At 46.9% G+C, this 21713-nt stretch overlaps 1 protein-coding gene across 1 annotated transcript; it reads left to right on the top strand.

Annotated features, from left to right (window-relative positions):
- The first annotated feature begins 19486 nt into the window (after window positions 1-19486).
- LOC119299862 (transcription factor MYC2-like) lies at window positions 19487-20343 on the top strand. The gene has a single exon (XM_037576997.1). It carries the CDS (start codon window positions 19519-19521, stop codon window positions 20341-20343), a length of 825 nt encoding a protein of 274 aa, XP_037432894.1. The 5' UTR covers window positions 19487-19518.
- Window positions 20344-21713: the final 1370 nt, after the last annotated feature.

Raw genomic sequence — 21713 nt, 5'->3', positions numbered from 1 at the left:
TCTGCTCTCTCTCCCTCCCGCGACCGAACGGAGCCGCCGCCACCGACGAGCTCCCTCGCGGCCACCGGGCCTCCCTTGCTCCCCCGACTAGCCCAGAGGCTCCGCCTCGACCCCCTCTTCCTCTCCACCAAGCCACGAGGTCCCGGACGCGCTGCAACGCCGCCACCATCGTCGTTTCCGTCGCCGGCCACCGAAGCTCACCGCCGTCGATTCGCGACGTCTGGCGCGTCTCCGAGCCCACTGAGCCACCCTGCTGCCTCCCTGTGAGCTTGCCATCGTTTCCCCTCACCTCTCTCTCTCGCGCGCGCCCTGTAGCCGCCGCCCCACGAGCACCCGAAGCCGCCGTCCGCCATGGCCGGTGAGCTTCGTGCTCCCGGGCTCCTCCACCTGCGCTCGTTGCCTTCGAGTGCTCCTGACGACCCCAGTAATCCGTAGAGGCCCTCAGCTGACCTCGCCGTGCCGTGTAACGCCGAACCCGAGCACGCCCGAGCTCCGGCCGCCGCTGCCGAGCTCGGGGCCGTCGTCTCCGGCCGCCCTAGCTGCTGCTGCTTGCTGAAATGGGCGCGGGTGAGCTCCAGCTCTCCGTAGCTGCTCTCCTCCGTCCATTTGGACGCCGGAGGAGCGAGCCCGAGCCCTCCGCCGCGCCTGTTGCCACCGGCGACGAACCGCCGGCGTGTTAGGCCCTGTTGACCAGGGGTTTGACCTCCCCTGGGTCATTTACATGTGGGCCCGGGGCCCTGGTAATTTAGTTTAGATGCTAATTAAATTCTAGCTAACCCACTGACTCACTGACAGGTGGGGCCCAGCCCTGTTAATTAACCCAGTTTAGTTTAATTAAATTATAACTAAACTAATTTCACTGACATGTGGGCCCCACTGGTCAGGTTTGACCACCAGCAGCATCTGTTGACCTGCTGACATCATAGTGACCCAATGCTGACGCAATAAGTATTTTCTGGATTTATTAATATTCAGGAAATTCCAGAAAATGCCTAAAACTTCTAAAAATCATAGAAATTCAACCGTAACTCCAAATTAGATAATTTATATATGTAATATTATCAGAAAAATTCAAGGAATCCATCTGTACCATTTTCATGCATGTTAGAACAACTTATAGCTGCTGTTTAGCACAAATTATATTAAATGGCATTTGAATAATCACATATGGAGTTTGAATTTGAATCTTGTATTCAAACCAACCCCATTTAACTTGTTGCTAGATGCATTAGCCCAAAACACATTCATTTTGCCATGTCATGATCATGCATCATATTGTGCATTGCATTGATTGTGTTCCCTTCTGTGTTGCCGGTATTTGTCCCCTCTCGATAGACGTGATACCGATGAGGTGATCGTTGACACTGATGAAGACCCAATGTTATCTTCAGAAGTGCCAGGCAAGCAAAACCCCCTTGTTCATTCCGATAAAATCCCACTCTCTCGCTCCTGCTCTCTTTTATTGCATTAGGACAACAACGACATATTTGATACTTGCTGCGGTAGCTGAACCCCTTTATCCTTTGCATGACCTGTCATTGCCACAGTAAATAGATGAAACCCACTAGCATGAGTAGGAGTTGTTTGAGCCTTGATGTGCCTACTCATTCATGCTTGTTGTCATGCCTGCTACTGCTTAGAGTTGAGTCAGGTCTGATTCATCGGGGATGAATCAGAGGCGTGTGAACATGTCCTACTATGGGTGAACTAAGTGTGTGAACACGATTTGGTAAAGGTAGCGGTGAGAGGCCATGTAGGAGTACATGGTGGGTTGTCTCATTGCAGCCGTCCTCAGGAACTGAGTTCTGTGTTTGTGATCCATGATCAGTTACTACCACACATTGGGATCCGGGCACTCCAAGCTCTCTCGACTTATTAATCAACTTGATCTCTGTCCAGGAGTTGCAACTAGTTTCTGGTGTTTGTAGGTAGTGTTAGTAGTCTACCAAGTGGCACCCGGTACAGGTGGGCTTGGGACAGACTAGGCACAGTGGCCTGGTGTACCAAGTGGCACCCGGTTGGTGGGCTTGGGAACCCTGCTCACATCGTTTGGGGCCGTGAGCGACACCCCGGCCGGATCTCCTTGCGGATGGAACTCGAATAGGCGATAAACCTGGACTAGAGACTTGTTCGGTTAGTCAGGTCGTGGCCGACTCCCTCGCCCGGCTTCCGCTTGAAGGTTGCCGAGGTACAAGACGTGTACAGGGCGGTAAGTGGCGAAAGCGTGTGTGAAGAAGTACACCCCTGCAGGGTTAACATCATCTATTCGAATAGCCGGATTCCTCGGATATGGAAACTTGGACCCCTTGTACAGTTCATAGACAAGTGAAAGTGGATACTCTAAAATACGCAAGATAAGCGTGAGTGCTATGGATGGCGTTCTCGTAGGGAGACGGGAGCGGATCCATAGTGGTGTATTGGTTGGTGAATATGTGGACTCGTGTGCGCCACCTCAAAAGAGTTACTTGCAGTCGTAGTTCAGGTTAGCCACCAAGTCAAAGCTGGCTTGCTGCAGTTAAACTCCACCACCCCCTTGTTGATAATGATGCATATGTAGTTAGTTCTGATGTAAGTCTTGCTGGGTACATTTGTACTCACGTTTGCCTATTTTATGTTTTTGCAGAGAGACTTCAGTCTCACTAGTAGTTCCGCGTGGTCTTCGATGTTTAGCTTGATACCTCAGCTACGATCTTGTGCCCCCGGCAGGATCTGATAGATAGTCAGGCTTCTCAGCCTTTTTCATTTATAGATGTCTGTACTCAGACATGATAGCTTCCGCTTGTGCTTTGACTTGTATGCTCTGAGTGTTGGGTCATGAGACCCATGTTTGTAATGTCTCGCTCCTCGGAGCCTATTGAATAAACTATTTGAGTCGTAGAGTCATTTTGTGATGCCATGTTGTATTGCACATATCGAGCATATTGTGTGTATGTTATTGAAATGCTTGGTATGTGTGGGATCTGACTATCTAGTTGTTTATCTTTAGTAGCCTCTCTTACCGGAAAATGTCTCCTAGTGTTTCCACCGAGCCATGGTAGCTTGCTACTGCTCCGGAACACTTAGGCTGGCCGGCATGTGTCCTTCTTCGTTTCTGTGTCTGTCCCTTCGGGGAAATGTCACGCGATGAATACCGGAGTCCTGTTAGCCCGCTACAGCCCGGTTCACCGGAGTCCTGCTAGCCCAGTGCTACAGCCTGGATTCACTCGCTGATGACCGACACGTTCGATGCTGGGTCATGGATGCCTGTCCCTGTAAGTTTGTGCCACTTTGGGTTTACGACTAGCCATGTCAGCCCGGGCTCCTTATCATATGGATGCTAGCGACACTGTCATATACGTGTGCCAAAAGGTGCAAACGGTCCCGAACAAAGGTAAGGCGACACCCGTGGGAATACTGTGCGTGAGGCCGCAAAGTGATATGAAGTGTTACATGCTAGATCTATGTGGCATTGAGTCGGGGTCCTGACAGCGTTGGTATCAGAGCTTGACTGCCTGTAGGATTACCAAGCCAAACTGGTCGAAGTTGAGTCTAGAAATGCTTTAGTTATATAAGGGAATTGATTGTGGGATGGAACGTAAGGCTCTTTTTACTCCTTATACCTCATGCCCTTCTGATCTGAGTCATCTTATCTTTCCTACGGGGTTAAGAACTAGGCTTTCTCTTCTTTCTATCAGGATCACGTGTTACTAATCCGTAGACTTATAAGATTGTTGGATTCAAGCCTCTGCTCAGTCTCTACTACCTCCGTATGTTAACTGTTGATCTCGAAACCTTGATATTGTGCTTCTGAGTGGTTATGCCACCATTTTTCTGAATGACTCAAATCATTTCTGAGCATTTACAGCCGTTATGCTGTCCGAGTCATCCCAGGTTTCTAAATAGTCTGATGCATTCGCAAAATCCTTTTCCTCTGGTTTCAATGTCTTTTTAGGCCAGGTTAATCACACAAATTGTTGAGTTGAGGTACTCTACTGCCTCAACCTCTATGTTGGAGTTATTATTATGACCCTAGGTGTCTTAGGGGATCATCTAGTGGTCTAGGCATGATCTGTGTTCCCAGTGTGATGATTCTGGCCTTTATTCTCGAAAGCATCCCGTGATGCTACTTAGTAGTAGGTATTCTACTCCTGGGTTTTGAACCCGAGATTCACTCTACTTACTTCATGTTGATAGTGTTTGCTAGTTCCTTCAGGATATTAGTAACTTTGCGATAGTCCTCGAGGTCCGTGGTGTTTCCTTCTTCCAGATACCATGAACTACTTATGGCAGAAGTTCCTCGTTGAACTGAAATATCACAACAGGATTATTCTTGAGGAGTTCTCCATTCATAAATCGTGACTCTGCCAGTTCAACCTTTCTGCATGGGTTATCCGGAAGAAATATGTTGAACTTGGTTCGACATACTAATCTATGCATCCACAACTCAGAAAATTATATTCCTTTGAGTTGTTCTCTTTAGTTGCATTCTGACCCTCGTCTATCAATTGATAGTCAAGAGTATGCGTGCGTTCGTTTATCGATGCCTATTACTCTTGTGGTCCGTCAAGCCATTCTGTCCCGAATGACTTGGAGAAACAAACTCCAGTACCTCATCCATATCTAGGATTGGGTCAAAGTAGTTGTATTCCGCAGATCAAATGCCAATCCAGCTTTTGGTTCTGTTCTACCTTGGAGTATTAACCCCTTTATGTCAGAATTGTCATGAGAACTGCACCAACTCTCATGAATTTTGACGTAGTGATACTTCTCACCATCATTAGTCATTCCTCGGCCCTCGTGTTGATGCAACCGGAATACCGACAAATGAATTGTGATGTGTGAAATCAATACTCCCAGCAACCTCGTTGCTTAGTAGTTAAAGGATAATAATTTCATTCTTAGTATGTTGGTTTTTGAATCATCCTTCTAAGACTGATCGTGCTACCTAGTCCTTATTTTGGTGCACCTTTCGATTGATGAGTTAGGATCTTGTCAAGTCCTCACCCATTTGATCATATCGTCTTGCCCTCAAAAGCGAGATTGTTCTCGAGCTTAGTAACATATCGGTGGTTCGTGATTTCCGAAGATCTTCTCGAAAGTATTACCAGGTTGTCACCTGACCGCTATGTTGAGCTCGTGATCAAGTTGGTTTCTTGTGAACCACCTTCTCTCCAAGAATCGGTGTTAGATATCCCTGAGCTAGTTGGTTAAGCTAAACGACAACTTGGAGGGTTGGAATATAAAAGCTTGCCTGACTTAGTTCGTTCCAAAGGGATATTCTTGTGTAGTGTGTGTTGAAGAAAGATGATATCTTCATCGATTGGTCCCTGTGATCAGTTGCTGGGCCTATTGTCTTATCAATCCTTTGATTTGAGTGTGGGCTATCGTCAAATCAAGTTAGAACCAACGATGTTCGTAATGTTGTCTTACTCGTGGTTGATCCCTCGAGCATACACCATTATATCTTTTGGGTCTGACCAATGCTATCACCGTGTTCACACGATGGTGGAAGTCCAGTGATATGGAAATTCCGATGAGTTGTTGTTGAGCCCATTGACAACATTCTTATCTCCTCCATGATGTTGTTGAACATTAAGTTAGTGTTGGAAACTTTTGAAAGCATTTTCTTCATGCTAGCTCATGAAGTACTTGTTTGATGAAAGGAGTGACTTCCTTTGATTCACGTGCATTTTGATGTAAGTTGCCGTCGTGAATTCGAGAAAGTTTGTTTTTGCTCCTTTGGAATCATCCCAAGTCAGTCATGCACGTGCAAAGAGTTCTGTGGTCTGTTAGACTGATCATCTTCATTCCATATGTATATCCTAGCACACCAAGCCACTGATTGATTTGTTCAAGGAGAAGAAGTTCCTTCATAAGAGCTAATCATATGACTTATGCAAGGACTTCGTTATCCATGGTGATGGTTCCCAACCAGAACTCGGTAGTGTTTTATTGTAAGACTACCACGTGGTCATGCTTGTCTGGGACAACGTGTTCACATGTTTGTAGCAGAACCAGCTCATGTTTTGGAGCTTACTATCGTAGTTCATTCCCCGAGAATCTCGCAACGTCATCTCGTCGATTTGTGTTGCAAACTTTCGTTTTTCTTCCTAGACTCGATGAGTCTGGAATATCCTGACACCAACTAGATCTGAATCTCAGGCAGATATGATGGTTTGGAACATTTCCCAAAAACTATAATATCGGTCCCTCGGAAACCGGTAAAGTGGATGTCATGGCCAACACACCCAGCCGGAAGACCTGTTATTGTAGTATCTTGTTTGAGGAAGTTGGCCACCTCCCCATAAGGATTTCGTAGGATTTACCTCCGTAACTGTTCCTTATGGATTCTATTGCTCCCGAAGTCCGACCTTTTACTTGATGTCTAGTTACCAAACCATTTCAATGATTGGATTACACTAGCACATCAAGGAGAACATTAGAAGCGGAGTGCTAAATGTCTCTCGGTCGATCATCCAGATTTTGTTTCCTTGGCCTCGCTAGGGTGAAATCTGAGTTGATGTTATCTTCCTTTGCATCTGCATCGTCCATCGTTGTTCATCATGGTGGTATGTTGTGTTGCCAGGATCCTTGCCACGGATGTGGTAAAACCTTGATGAATATGGAAATGCTCAAGTTCTTGAGAGCACGCACAAGCGCTAGGTGTTATCATCGGCACTAACTGGGTTTGCTCTCAGTTTCCTCGGCAATGCTATGATCCTTTCAAACAGTGAATTCACTCTCTATTGCTGGGTTTTTCCCCAGTTACCAGAATCATTCCCAGCATTTGCATTTTGTTCCTAGCTTGCACCGCCAATGTGCCATTCTACCATGGGTCTCTTCCATCTCCGGTGATAAGCAAATTCATCCATTACGTTGTCTTCAACAAGGTAATCCACATCATCCAAGTCCAAGTATGCCATTCTACCGACCCTGCCAATCGATTGCTGTGATTTGCCTTAGGCTGATATAGAGAGTCTCAATGATCTCTATATCAAAGGTAATTCTTTTTGCCACTTAAGATAATAATCTACGAATCACCCTTCTCCAGGATGTTTCATCGTGGCATCATGGCAATTCAACTCCTCGCTACGTTGACAACCGATCGCCACCCTCTTAGGTCTGGAATTGTTGTCTACCTAGTGAACCTCGTCATCTGCTCCACTCCATCTCCTCAGATGTATGCTTCGTCTCTCAGCTCGAGAGATGTTGCTATGTCACATTCCGGGAGTTAATCCTGAGTTGTTCGGTCTTCAAGAAGACCGATCCTTCCAGAGTTTTCCTTTCCTCTTCTTGTCATGATTAGCTGGAGTTCTCAGAGCAAGACGACAAGACAAAGATGGTGTTCAAATCAACGTTCTTTTGAAGTGCAACCTGGATTATGAAGATTGTACTAGTTTGCGTTTCCCCTTCATCCTACCCTACGCTTGAATCTCGAGACGAGATTCTTGTTTAGTGGGGGTGAATTGTCACATCCCTAGCTTCTGGTGCTGCCTGGCGTGTGCATCATGTTTAAATTCTGAAAATTGAACTGAGGGATATTGGAAGCCTCAAAACCCTATATAAAGAGGGGCAAAAAGCCCTAAAATTGCAATCAGTAAATCCAAAATGCCCTAGAAATAGCTCTGACAATTTTGGCAAGAGTTATAAATCAAACCAAAATTTTGGGACATTTCTAAGGAATTATTGGGCTCTGATTTTAAATCAATATTTTATTTGAATTTGGAGTTATATTCATAATATATAATGAATATATTTTCAAATGACCTGAGATATTTTTGTTATGTGTGGAGAAGTCCATTAAGTGACTTTAAAAATATCCAGGGGAGTTTTGGCACTGTTTTCAAATTCTGTTTGAATTAAAAACTCAGTGCCAATTAAATAAAACAGAACAAAAATAGAAAACAATAAATAAAAGCAGAGAGGGAACTTACCTCAGCTTACCTGGCAGCCACCCACAGCCCAACACTGTGCAGCCCACCTGCGCGGCCCAGCCCACCTGGCCCCCCTTCTCCTGTCTTCTTCCCGTGCCAGCGCACGAAGCAGCTCGGTGGCGAGCACCGCCGTCGCGCTTGGCCACCTCCTGCCTGGTTGCCTCCCTCCTCGATGCGCCTGGAGACGCCACGACACCCCTGGCCTCTCTCTCACTCTCCCTGGAACCCCTCTCGCTCTCCCTCCGTCCCTATTCCCCCTCTGCTCTCTCTCCCTCCCGCGACCGAACGGAGCCGCCGCCACTGACGAGCTCCCTCGCAGCCACCGGGCCTCCCTCGCTCCCCCGACTAGCCCAGAGGCTCCGCCTCGACCCCCTCTTCCTCTCCACCGAGCCACGAGGCCCCGGACGCACTGCAATGCCGCCACCATCGTCGTTTCCGTCGCCGGCCACCGAAGCTCACCGCCGTCGATTCGCGATGTCTGGCGCGTCTCCGAGCCCACTGAGCCACCCTGCTGCCTCCCTGTGAGCTTGCCATCGTTTCCCCTCACCTCTCTCTCTCGCGCGCGCCCTGTAGCCGCCGCCCCACGAGCACCCGAAGCCGCCGTCCGCCATGGCCGGTGAGCTTCGTGCTCCCGGGCTCCTCCACCTGCGCTCGTTGCCTTCGAGTGCTCCTGACGACCCCAGTAATCCGTAGAGGCCCTCAGCTGACCTCGTCGTGCCGTGTAACGCCGAACCCGAGCACGCCCGAGCTCCGGCCGCTGCTGCCGAGCTCGGGGCCGTCGTCTCCGGCCGCCCTAGCTGCTGCTGCTTGCTGAAACGGGCGCGGGTGAGCTCCAGCTCTCCGTAGCCGCTCTCCTCCGTCCATTTGGACGCCGGAGGAGCGAGCCCGAGCCCTCCGCCGCGCCTGTTGCCACCGGCGACGAACCGCCGACGTGTTAGGCCCTGTTGACCAGGGGTTTGACCTCCCCTGGGTCATTTACATGTGGGCCCGGGGCCCTGCTAATTTAGTTTAGATGCTAATTAAATTTTAGTTAACCCACTGACTCACTGACAGGTGGGGCCCAGCCCTGTTAATTAACCCAGTTTAGTTTAATTAAATTCTAACTAAACTAATTTCACTGACATGTGGGCCCCACTGGTCAGGTTTGACCACCAGCAGCGTCTGTTGACCTGCTGACGTCATAGTGACGCAATGCTGACGCAATAAGTATTTTCTGGATTCATTAATATTCAGGAAATTCCAGAAAATGCCTAAAACTTCTAGAAATCATAGAAATTCAACCGTAACTCCAAATTAAATAATTTATATATGTAAAATTATCAGAAAAATTCAAGGAATCCATCTGTACCATTTTCATGCATGTTAGAACAACTTATAGCTGCTGTTTAGCACAAATCATATTAAATGGCATTTGAATAATCACATATGGAGTTTGAATTTGAATCTTGTATTCAAACCAACCCCATTTAACTTGTTGCTAGATGCATTAGCCCAAAACACATTAATTTTGCCATGTCATGATCATGCATCATATTGCGCATTGCATTGATTGTGTTCCCTTCTGTGTTGCCGGTATTTGTCCCCTCTCGATAGACGTGATACCGATGAGGTGATCGTTGACACTGATGAAGACCCAATGTTATCTTCAGAAGTGCCAGGCAAGCAAAACCCCCTTGTTCATTCCAATAAAATCCCACTCTCTCGCTCCTGCTCTCTTTTATTGCATTAGGACAACAACGACATATTTGATACTTGCTGCGGTAGCTGAACCCCTTTATCCTTTGCATGACCTGTCATTGCCACAGTAAATAGATGAAACCCACTAGCATGAGTAGGAGTTGTTTGAGCCCTGATGTGCCTACTCATTCATGCTTGTTGTCATGCCTGCTACTGCTTAGAGTTGAGTCAGGTCTGATTCATCGGGGATGAATCAGAGGCGTGTGAACATGTCCTACTATGGGTGAACTAAGTGTGTGAACACGATTTGGTAAAGGTAGCGGTGAGAGGCCATGTAGGAGTACATGGTGGGTTGTCTCATTGCAGCCGTCCTCAGGAACTGAGTTCTGTGTTTGTGATCCATGATCAGTTACTACCACACATTGGGCTCCGGGCACTCCAAGCTCTCTCGACTTATTAATCAACTTGATCTCTGTCCAGGAGTTGCAACTAGTTTCTGGTGTTTGTAGGTAGTGTTAGTAGTCTACCAAGTGGCACCCGGTACAGGTGGGCTTGGGACAGACTAGGCACAGTGGCCCGGTGTACCAAGTGGCACCCGGTTGGTGGGCTTGGGAACCCTGCTCACATCGTTTGGGGCCGTGAGCGACACCCCGGCCGGATCTCCTTGCGGATGGAACCCGAATAGGCGATAAACCTGGACTAGAGACTTGTTCGGTTAGTCAGGTCGTGGCCGACTCCCTCGCCCGGCTTCCGCTTGAAGGTTGCCGAGGTACAAGACGTGTACAGGGCGGTAAGTGGCAAAAGCGTGTGTGAAGAAGTACACCCCTGCAGGGTTAACATCATCTATTCGAATAGCCGGATTCCTCGGATATGGAAACTTGGACCCCTTGTACAGTTCATAGACAAGTGAAAGTGGATACTCTAAAATACGCAAGATAAGCGTGAGTGCTATGGATGGCGTTCTCGTAGGGAGACGGGAGCGGATCCATAGTGGTGTATTGGTTGGTGAATATGTGGACTCGTGTGCGCCACCTCAAAAGAGTTACTTGCAGTCGTAGTTCAGGTTAGCCACCAAGTCAAAGCTGGCTTGCTGCAGTTAAACTCCACCACCCCCTCGTTGATAATGATGCATATGTAGTTAGTTCTGATGTAAGTCTTGCTGGGTACATTTGTACTCACGTTTGCCTATTTTATGTTTTTGCAGAGAGACTTCAGTCTCACTAGTAGTTCCGCGTGGTCTTCGACGTTTAGCTTGATACCTCAGCTACGATCTTGTGCCCCCGGCAGGATCTGATAGATAGTCAGGCTTCTCAGCCTTTTTCATTTATAGATGTCTGTACTCAGACATGATAGCTTCCGCTTGTGCTTTGACTTGTATGCTCTGAGTGTTGGGTCATGAGACCCATGTTTGTAATGTCTCGCTCCTCGGAGCCTATTGAATAAACTATTTGAGTCGTAGAGTCATTTTGTGATGCCATGTTGTATTGCACATATCGAGCATATTGTGTGTATGTTATTGAAATGCTTGGTATGTGTGGGATCTGACTATCTAGTTGTTTATCTTTAGTAGCCTCTCTTACCGGGAAATGTCTCCTAGTGTTTCCACCGAGCCATGGTAGCTTGCTACTGCTCCGGAACACTTAGGCTGGCCGGCATGTGTCCTTCTTCGTTCCTGTGTCTGTCCCTTCGGGGAAATGTCACGCGATGAATACCGGAGTCCTGTTAGCCCGCTACAGCCCGGTTCACCGGAGTCCTGCTAGCCCAGTGCTACAGCCTGGATTCACTCGCTGATGACCGACACGTTCGATGCTGGGTCATGGATGCTTGTCCCTGTAAGTTTGTGCCACTTTGGGTTTACGACTAGCCATGTCAGCCCGGGCTCCTTATCATATGGATGCTAGCGACACTGTCATATACGTGTGCCAAAAGGCGCAAACGGTCCCGGACAAAGGTAAGGCGACACCCGTGGGAATACTGTGCGTGAGGCCGCAAAGTGATATGAAGTGTTACATGCTAGATCTATGTGGCATTGAGTCGGGGTCCTGACAGACGGGGGAGGACCGGCGCGGGGGATTGAGAGGGATCCAGTGAGTGTGTGACTGTGAGTGGATCAGATAGAGGAGATAGGGTGGGAGATGGAATGGCTTAGCAGTAGCGCGCTATAGAGAAAGACGCTACTGCTATACTACATAGCAGCAGCGCCTTTCACAAAGAAGCGCTACTGCTATGTGTCAGCATGTAAAAATAGACTTATAGTTCAATGTATCAAAAATACATTGATCATCAACGATCTTTTTGTGTACAATCTGATTTGTCAATATGAGTCCAAGTGCTTATCAAAGTTTGAGAACAAGTGAAGACTCGTATTGCAGCCACAAATTCTACACATAGAGTTCAATGAAGAACAAGTGCTTATCAAAGTTTGAGAAGTAACATATTTAAGGTGGTAGAAACTCTCTTCACGGAGCTAGGTGGGACTAAATTTTTGTAGTAAACTTAGCAGTAGCGCTTATTGGTGAAATGCGCTGCTACTATGCTACGTAGCAGTAGCTCCTGTCGTTATAACGCGTTGCTGCTATAGCTAGCCTCGCGGCGGCCTCGTGGGAATTATAGCAGTAGCGCGTCTTTGAGCTGGTGCGCTACTGCTATATTTATTTCAGCAGCGAGTTATTGTTGAGCTCGCTACTGCTAATTAGCAGCAGCGCCTTATTTTAAAGCGCACTGCTGATAAGATTCTGTGTATAGGCTTTTCCCTAGTAGTGTGAGTGTCAGCAATTTTGAAAGACTATATGATAGTTGAGTATGTGGACTTGCTGAAAAGCTCTTATATGTTGACTCTTTCCTATGTTATGATAAATTGCAATTGCTCCAATGACTGAGATTATAGTTTGTTAGTTTTCAATGAAGTTTATGATTCATACTTGAAATTGTGATTGAATTATTACTCTAGCATAAGAAATCATATGACAAGAATTATATAAGTTGTTGTTCTAAGAATGATCATGATGCCCTCATGTCCGTATTTTTATTTTTATCGATACCTCTATCTCTAAACATGTGGACATACTTTTCGATTTCGGCTTTTCGCTTGAGGACAAGCGAGGTCTAAGCTTGGGGGAGTTGATACGTCCATGTTGCATCATGCTTTTATATCGATATTTATTGCATTATGGGTTGTTATTACACATTATGTCACAATACTTATGCCTATTCTCTCTTATTTTACAAGGTTTACATAAAGAGGGAGAATGCCGGCAGCTGGGATTTTGGGCTGGAAAAGGAGCAAATATTAGAGACCTATTCTGCACAGCTCCAAAAGTCCTAAAACTCCACGGAAGACGTTTTCCAAATATATAAAAAATACTGAGAGCAAGAACCTCACCAGGGGGCCACACCCTGCCCACGAGGGTGGGGGGCGCGCCCTACCCCTCTGGGCGCGCCCCCTACCTCGTGGGCCCCCTGGTGGCCCTCTGGTGACCATCTTCTGCTATATGAAGTCTTTCGATGGGAAAAAATAGGAAGCCATCTTCTCGGACGAAACTCCGCCGCCACGAGGCGAAACCTTGGCGGAACCAATCTAGGGCTCTGGCGGAGCCGTTCTGCCGGGGAAACTTCCCTCCCGGAGGGGGAAATTATCGCCATCGCCATCACCAACGCTCCTCTCATCGGGAGAGGGCAATCTCCATCAACATCTTCATCAGCACCATCTCCTCTAAAAACCCTAGTTCATCTCTTGTATCTAATTCTTGTCTCCAAGTCCGGGATTGGTGCTAGTAGGTTGCTAGTAGTGTTAATTACTCCTTGTAGTTGATGCTAGTTGGTTTAATTGGTGGAAGATCATATGTTCAGATCCTATATGCATATTAATACCCCTCTGATTATGAACATGTTTATGCTTTGTGAGTAGTTACTTCTGTTCCTGAGGACATGGGAGAAGTCTTTCTATTAGTAGTCATATGAATTTGGCATTCGTTCGTTATTTTGATGAGATGTATGTTGTCTCTCCTCTAGTGGTGTTATGTGAACGTCGACTACATGACACTTCACCATTGTTTGGGCCTAGAGGAAGGCATTGGGGAGTAATAAGTAGATGATGGGTTGCTAGAGTGACACAAGCTTAAACCCTAGTTTATGCGTTGCTTCGTAAGGTGTTGATTTGGATCCATATGTTTCATGGTATGGTTAGGTTTACCTTAATACTTTAATTGTAGTTGTGGATGCTTGCAATAGAGGTTAATCATAAGTGGGATGCTTGTCCAAGTAAGGGCAGTACCCAAGCACCGGTCCACCCACATACCAAATTATCAAAGTACCGAACGCGAATCATATGAGCGTGATGAAAACTAGCTTGACGATATTCCCATGTGTCCTCGGGAGCGCTTTTCTCTATATAAGAGTTTGTCCAGGCTTGTCCTTTGCTACAAAAAGGATTGGGCCACCTTGCTGCACTTTATTTACTTTTGTTACTTGTTGCTTGTTACAAATTATCCTATCACAAAACTATCTGTTACCACTTATTTCAGTACTTGCAGAGAATACCTTGCTGGAAACCGCTTATTATTTCCTAGAGAATACCTTACTGAAAATGAAAATGTCTGCTTGATGACCCACAAGTATAGGGGATCTATCGTAGTCCTTTCGATAAGTAAGAGTGTCGAACCCAACCAGGAGCAGGAGGAAATGGTAAGCGGTTTTCAGCAAGGTATTCTCTGCATGCACTGAAATAATAGGTAACAGATAGTTTTGTGATAGGATAATTTGTAACGAGCAACAAGTGATAAAAGTAAATAAAGTGCAGCAAGGTGTCCCAATCCTTTTTGTAGCAAAGGACAAGTCTGGACAAACTCTTATATGATGTAAAGCGCTCCCGAGGACACATGGGAATATCATCAAGCTAGTTTTCATCACGTTCATATGATTCGCGTTCGGTACTTTGATAATTCGGTATGTGGGTGGACCGGTGCTTGGGCACTGTCCTTACTTGGACAAGCATCCCACTTATGATTAACCTCTATTGCAAGCATCCGTAGCTACAACAAAAGTATTAAGGTAAACCTAACCATAGCATGAAAATGTGGATCCAAATCAGCCCCTTACGAAGCAACGCATAAACTAGGGTTTAAGCTTCTGTCACTCTAGCAACCCATCATCTACTTATTACTTCCCAATGCCTTCCTCTAGGCCCAAACAATGGTGAAGTGTCATGTAGTCGACGTTCACATAACACCACTAGAGGGGATACAACATACATCTCATCAAAATATCGAACGAATGCCAAATTCACATGACTACTAATAGTAAGACTTCTCCCATGTCCTCAGGAACAAACGTAACTACTCACAAAGCATATTCATGTTCATAATCATAGGGGTATTAATATGCATATAGGATCTGAACATATGATCTTCCACCAATTAAACCAACTAGCATCAACTACAAGGAGTAATTAACACTACTAGCAACCCACAGGTACCAATCCCGGACTTGGAGACAAGAATTAGATACAAGAGATGAACTAGGGTTTTGAGAGGAGATGGTGCTGGTGAAGATGTTGATGGAGATTGCCCTCTCCCGATGAGAGGAGTGTTGGTGATGACGATGGCGATAATTTCCCCCTCCCGGAGGTAAGTTTCCCCGGCAGAACAGCTCCGCCAGAGCTCTAGATTGGTTCCGCCAAGGTTCCGCCTCGTGGCGGTGGAGTCTCGTCCAGAAAGATGGCTTCTGATTTTTTTTTCTCATCGAAAGACTCCATATAGCAGAATATGGCCATCGGAGGGCCACCAGGGGGTCCACGAGGTAGGGGGCGCGCCCAGGGGGGTAGGGCGCGCCCCCACCCTCGTGGGCAGGGTGTGCCCCCCTGGAGAACTTCTTGTGCTCAGTACTTATTATATATTCTGAAAATGACTTCCGTGGAGTTTCAGGACTTTTGGAGCTATTTAGAATAGGTCTATAATATTTGCTCCTTTTCCAGCCCAAAATCCCAGGTGCCGGCATTCTCCCTCTTTATGTAAACCTTGCAAAATAAGAGAGAATAGGCATAAGTATCGTGACATATTGTGTAATAACATCCCATAATGTAATAAATATCAATATAAAAGCATGATGCAAAATGGGCGTATCAGCCAAGTGATGTGATTGCTGCTCTACTCCTCGAAAGGATTAATGCCATCCGCGCTTAAACCAAACCATACGTTCCTTGCGTCCCTGCAAACTTCTCCCAGTACTTTCTCTCGATTTTTCTCCACAGCGACCCATCAGCGGGTGCTCTCCACTTTCCGTCTTTCTTACGGTCCTCTCTATGCCATCTCATCAACTTGACATGCTCTTTGTTTCTGAACAGACGTTTAAACGGTGGTATTATAGGAACATACCACATCACCTTGGCAGGAACCCTCTTCTTGGGGGGCTCATCGTCCGCATCACCAGGGTCATCTCGTCTGATCTTATACCGTAATTCACCGCATGCCGGGCATGTATTCAAATCCTCGTACGCATCGCGGTAGAGGATGCATTCATTAGGGCATGCATGTATCTTCTGCACCTCCAATCCTTGGGCATACGACCTTCTTTGCTACGTACGTACTGTCAGGCAATTCGGTATCCTTTAGAAGCGTCTTCTTCAAATTTTTCAGTAGCTTCTCAAATCGTTTGTCAGGCACACCATTCTCTGCCTTCCGCTGCAGCAATTCCAGTATGGTACCGAGCTTTGTGTTGCCATCTTCGCAATTGGGGCAAAACCATTTTTTGTGATCCTCTAACATGCGATCAAACTTCAGCTTCTACTTTTCACTTTTGCACTGTCTCTTTACATCAACAATGACCCGACGGAGATCATCATCGGGCACATCGTCTAGTTCCTCTTGATCTTCAGCTTCCCTTGTTGCAGCATCACCGTATTCAGGGGGCACATAGTTGTCATCATCCTCTTCTTCTTCGTTGTCTTCCATCATAACCACTATTTCTTTGTGCTTGATCCAAACATTATAGTGTGGCATGAAACCATTATAAAGCAGGTGGGTGTGAAGGATTTTCCGGTCAGAGTAAGACTTCGTATTCCCACATATAGGGCATGGACAACACATAAAACCATTCTGCTTGTTTGCCTCAGCCACTTCGAGAAAATTATGCACACCCTTAATGTACCCGGAGGTGTGTCTATCACCGTACATCTGCGTGAATTATATATAATTAAATGAGTCAAAAACCATTACAGAACATCATGAATAGATATGTGACCAAATTAATAGAAGTTCATTATCACATTAAAACCAAAGTAAATACATAGTTCTCATTGAACAACATATAGCTCTCCAGAGCATCTAGTTAAACCATACATTGAAACTATGTAAAACATTTCAATGCAACAACAATTGCGATCATAATCGCAACCAAGGTAACAATTGATCTAACGGCATAATGATACCAAGCCTCGGTATGAATGACATATTTTCTAATCTTTCTAATCTTCAAGCGCATTGCATCCATCTTGATCTTGTGATCATCGACGACATCCGCAACATGCAACTCCAATATCGTCTTCTCCTCCTCAATTTTTTTTATTTTTTCCTTCAAGTAATTGTTTTCTTCTTCAACTAAATTTAACCTCTCGACAATAGGGTCGGTTGGAATTTCCGGTTCACATACCTCCTAGATAAAAAAAGCTATGTCATGTTGGTCGGCATAATTGTCATAAACAATAAATGAACCAAATAGTTATAAAAGATAATATATACCATATCCGAATCATATACAGGACGAGGGCCGACGGAGGCGGATACCAAAACCATCGCACTATATAATAACAAACAATAATAAAAGTAAGAAAGTGCGATCATAATCGCAACCAAGGTAACAATTGATCTAAATCATACAAGTAAGATTTTTTTCTTTTAGAAAGAAGATAAGAACAAGAGGCTCACCACGGTGATGCCAGCGACGAGATCGGCGCGGGCGATCAACGACGGTGAAGACGGGGACGGGACATGACAGACCGCTAAACCTAGACAAATCTTGAGGAAAATGGAGCTTGGAGGTCGAGCTTTGAGAGAAGAAAGCTTAAGTAGTGTGGCTCGGGCATTTCATCGAACACCTCATGTGCATAGGAGGTGAGCTAGAGCATCACAAAGCCCTCCCCTCGCCGGCCAGAAAAAACAGAGCAGTGGAGTGCTCTGCTCGCCGGCGAGGGGGTATATATAGTCACATCATTGGTCCCGGTTCATTGCTGGAACCGGGACTCGGTCCCGGTTCCAGCAATGAATCAGGACCAATGGATGTGGGCCAGAAGTGAGGCCCATTGGTCCCGATTCTTGTCTGGAACCGGGACAAAAGGGCCCAGATGAACCGGGACCAATGCCCCACGCGGCCCGGCCGGCCCCCTGGGGGCACGAACCGGGACGTATGCCCCCATGGGTCCCGGTTCATGACTGAACCGGGACTAATGGGCTGGCAGGCCTGGACCAAAGCCCTGTTTTTTACTAGTGTTAGAGTGCCACGTAAGATAAATATTATGGCGTGCAAGAAAGAGAAACTATAAAAGGGTTTGCCTTCTCTTATTTAAGAGATTATCTCCTACCAAAGATATCTCTTATCATATATTTAGGTATATCTACTTACTAGAGATAAGAGTAGGAGATAACTCATTATCCATCATATTTTTAATGTCATCTCTAAATTACATGGCAAACTTAAGATAAAATTACCTTACCAACCATTATACAATATTATTAGGGAGCACTAATTCTTCTCTAGCTTAGAAAGACCGTCTCCACCAATATCTTAACCTCTAGTCTCCATCGACTCTTTCACGCACATCTACTTTCGCTCGTTTCACAAAACCTCTTATCTTCCCTGCTTCGCCGAGTCAAAGATATTGTCAGAGAGCTCGAAAATACTTGAAAACCCCATGGTCAGCAACTCTATTTAGAGTGTTCATGCAAATTCTCACGCATAATAGCAAGAGTGCTTGTATGTGCTAACGCCTCTCAAAGAACATTTCTTCACATAAACAGACTTCACTCGGAGAAGAGTCGAACGGGAAATCAAGTTAATACATGAGTGCATGTGAAATTAACATATTTTTGTCATTACTAATTACTTGTTTTGTATGTGTATATATGTTAATTGTAGTTTATTTATCACTAACATACTTGTGTGTGCTCTCACTTAATTTGGTTTTCGATATTTACAAATTAAGTTATATATGCGAAAACACTCTTACAAAGGGACTGGCTAGGGGTCAGTCGCTTAAAAACAGTTTTGTGCCCAATCAATTTTTGTTGTTCTATCTAAACAGTTCCAACAAGATCCAATGGATCTTGCACCGTCTTCTAGCTCGGACTAGTATGCATTGTTCCTCTTTTCCTCTGACAGCTACTGATCCAGCCCAGGCCAAACCACTCGCCTCGACCGTTTGCGGTCGGCTACACTCTCATGCCGACCTCACCGCCCTATCCTCCTATCGGCCTGTCTCACCGCAGTGCCTGCCGTCGCCCCCGGCTCTAAACCAGCGAACCTGCACCCCCTATCCCCTTCACCCCGAACCGTCAAGTGCCGAACTCACCTCCGCCTACTACGGCTCATTCCTGGCCAAGGCCTTGCCGGCGTCGTGTGCTTCCTTCTCACCCACTCAGACTGACCCAAATTCAAAATCCACGCAACTTACTTCAAGGAAAACTTTTTCTTTTATAAATGACTATGTCTGCTAGTTAGCTAGCGACAGACTTCCAATCCGAAACTAACGGACATGTTTTTCGCGGGAGGAATGCAAATCGGAAAGGGCATCTACCTTTAAGGCGACACATCATTTAAGCGAGGTCTTAACCGCAAATGTGTCACCACTTCACCAGTACAAAAGACGCCCACACCCCTTGGCTAATTTCCCACTTCGAGCTCTTCACTTAGCGGAGCGACACTCACGTACGCGCCGGCCATGGACGAACTTCTCTCCCCGTACGCCCCATTCTTCCCGTCATCGCCGCCTTCCCAGTTCTCCGCCGCCGAGGGGCACCACCACCAGGTCTTCGAGCTCGCCTCCTGCGAGGTCCCCGAGCAATGGCTGGTCGGCGACACCGTCGTGCCGGCCAAGAGCGAGGACGGAGATTGCGTGTGGCCTGCGGGGAGCTCCTCGCTGTCGCCGGACTCCGAGCTTCCGGGGGAGAGCCTCGAGGCATCGACGACGAAGCGGCGTGGGCGGAAGCCCGGGCCGCGGCCTGAGGGGCCCACCGTCAGCCACGTGGAGGCCGAGAGGCAGCGCCGTGACAAGCTGAATCGTCGGTTCTGCGACCTCCGCGCCGCCGTGCCCAGGGTGTCCCGCATGGACAAGGCTTCCCTCCTCGCCGACGCCGTAGCCTACATCACCGACCTGCGGTCCTGCGTCGCGCGGCTCGAGGAAGAGGGCCGGCAGGCGGCGGCCGCGAGGTGGGAGACGGCGAACGCGTCCGCTTCTTCGTCCCGAAGCGGCCACTCCGGGGCCTCCCTGCATCACCTGGCCGGCGACGACGTGGTGGAGGTGCGGATGGTGGGGAAGGACGCGGCGGCTGTGCGCGTGATGAGCTCGGGACGAGCCCCGCACGCGCCGGCGCGGCTGATGAGCGCGCTCCGGTCCCTAGAGCTGCAGGTGCAGCACGCGTGCGTGAACCGCGTGGAGGGCGTGACCGTGCAGGACGTCGTCGTCGACGTGCCCGCTGCTCTACAGGACGACGACGGCGACGGCGTCCTCCGGTCCGCGCTGCTCCAGAGGCTATGTAGAGCCTAGAGCAGCGCTGCCCTACGTTTTCGCACGTACGCACCCACCGTTGACCGTTCCGGAGTACTACAACGGTTTATCTGCTGCCCTGCTAGCTATTCTCCATGGAATAAACGAGACGACGAATGTATTGTATTTCTGAACGACCCTCTAGTTGAGTTGTTCGATGATTTCCTCACTGGGTGTTTGGTTCACGGACTTTTTAGTCTCAGAGACTAGAAAAAGTCCCTAAAAAATCTCTAGGAACCAAACGAGAGGGACTTTTTCTACAAGGATTAGAAAAAGACTTTATTGGAGAGTCTTTTTTTATTAGTTCCTGGGACTAGAAAAAATCCTAAAACTTTTGAAACATACACCCCCTCAATCTCAAGACTTGTCGGCTCAGTATCTTAGAAATGTCCATAGAATGTGTGAGTGTGTTCATAAGGATGAATGTATATGAGTGTATGTATTTATACCTGTGTTTAAAAAAAAGAAAGTAATGTGCTGTGTGTCTCGAGAGGACAGAGTAAACATACATATACTACAAAGGATTCACATACAAGTAAAGTAAATACCAAATCCCCTGTAGTACTGCAAGATAGGATCACATGATGATATCTCTATCTTATCATTCCGTAACAACCAAATATATAATGCTCTATAGTCGTAGCTAGTTCATGTACAACGACGGGTTGTAGATGATCAGTTTGGACAGGAAGCCAAAGGTAAGAAGCCAATAGGATGTCATCCCACAGTCATACCGGAGGTGCAGTGGACAACGACACATGGCGGTTTCTACGACGGTATAAGAAGTCGATTGAGAACTCAGGTGTTGCGATAGCACTTCGTTGCAATGTCGAGACAACAGAGATCATGTGATGGTGTAGTCATGGTTGGGGTAGCCGTGTGAGGGGAAGTCTTTGTCAATGTCAAGGTCGGGGTTGTTGGTGGCGAGGTAGCCACGCCTGAAGCTGCAGCCGCAATGAAGTGCCATGGAGGTCGTGGGCACAATGATGCATCCTTCACAAACACACATACACAATTGAGACCGTCATTGAGGAGGGTGCCGATATCGAAACTGATGATGTTGTCAAAGTCGTCATAGACACGCTGCCACACCAAGTTTGCTAAGCCCGGGAACACGTTGGAGACGAAGGTGTGCATTGGTGTTGCTAATATCAGGTGTGTATTGATGGGGCCATCACAAGCTGAGCGTCATGTTAGAGGGGCTAGTAGAGGAGGCCTCGGGGATAAGTGGAGCGTGCAGAGCAACAAAGGAGAGTATGCATGCCATGATTGTAGGTGAAGAGGAGGTGTATTCGAGGATGAGGCGATGACACTAATGATGAATTAGGAAATTTATTGTCCAAGTAATTAAAAAATGACGATACTTCATA

This window comes from Triticum dicoccoides, chromosome 5A (genome assembly GCF_002162155.2).
Source record: "Triticum dicoccoides isolate Atlit2015 ecotype Zavitan chromosome 5A, WEW_v2.0, whole genome shotgun sequence".
Classification (NCBI taxonomy): domain Eukaryota; kingdom Viridiplantae; phylum Streptophyta; class Magnoliopsida; order Poales; family Poaceae; genus Triticum; species Triticum dicoccoides.
The sequence above is the reverse complement of the archived record's forward strand: the minus strand, read 5'-3'. Positions and strand labels throughout refer to the sequence as shown.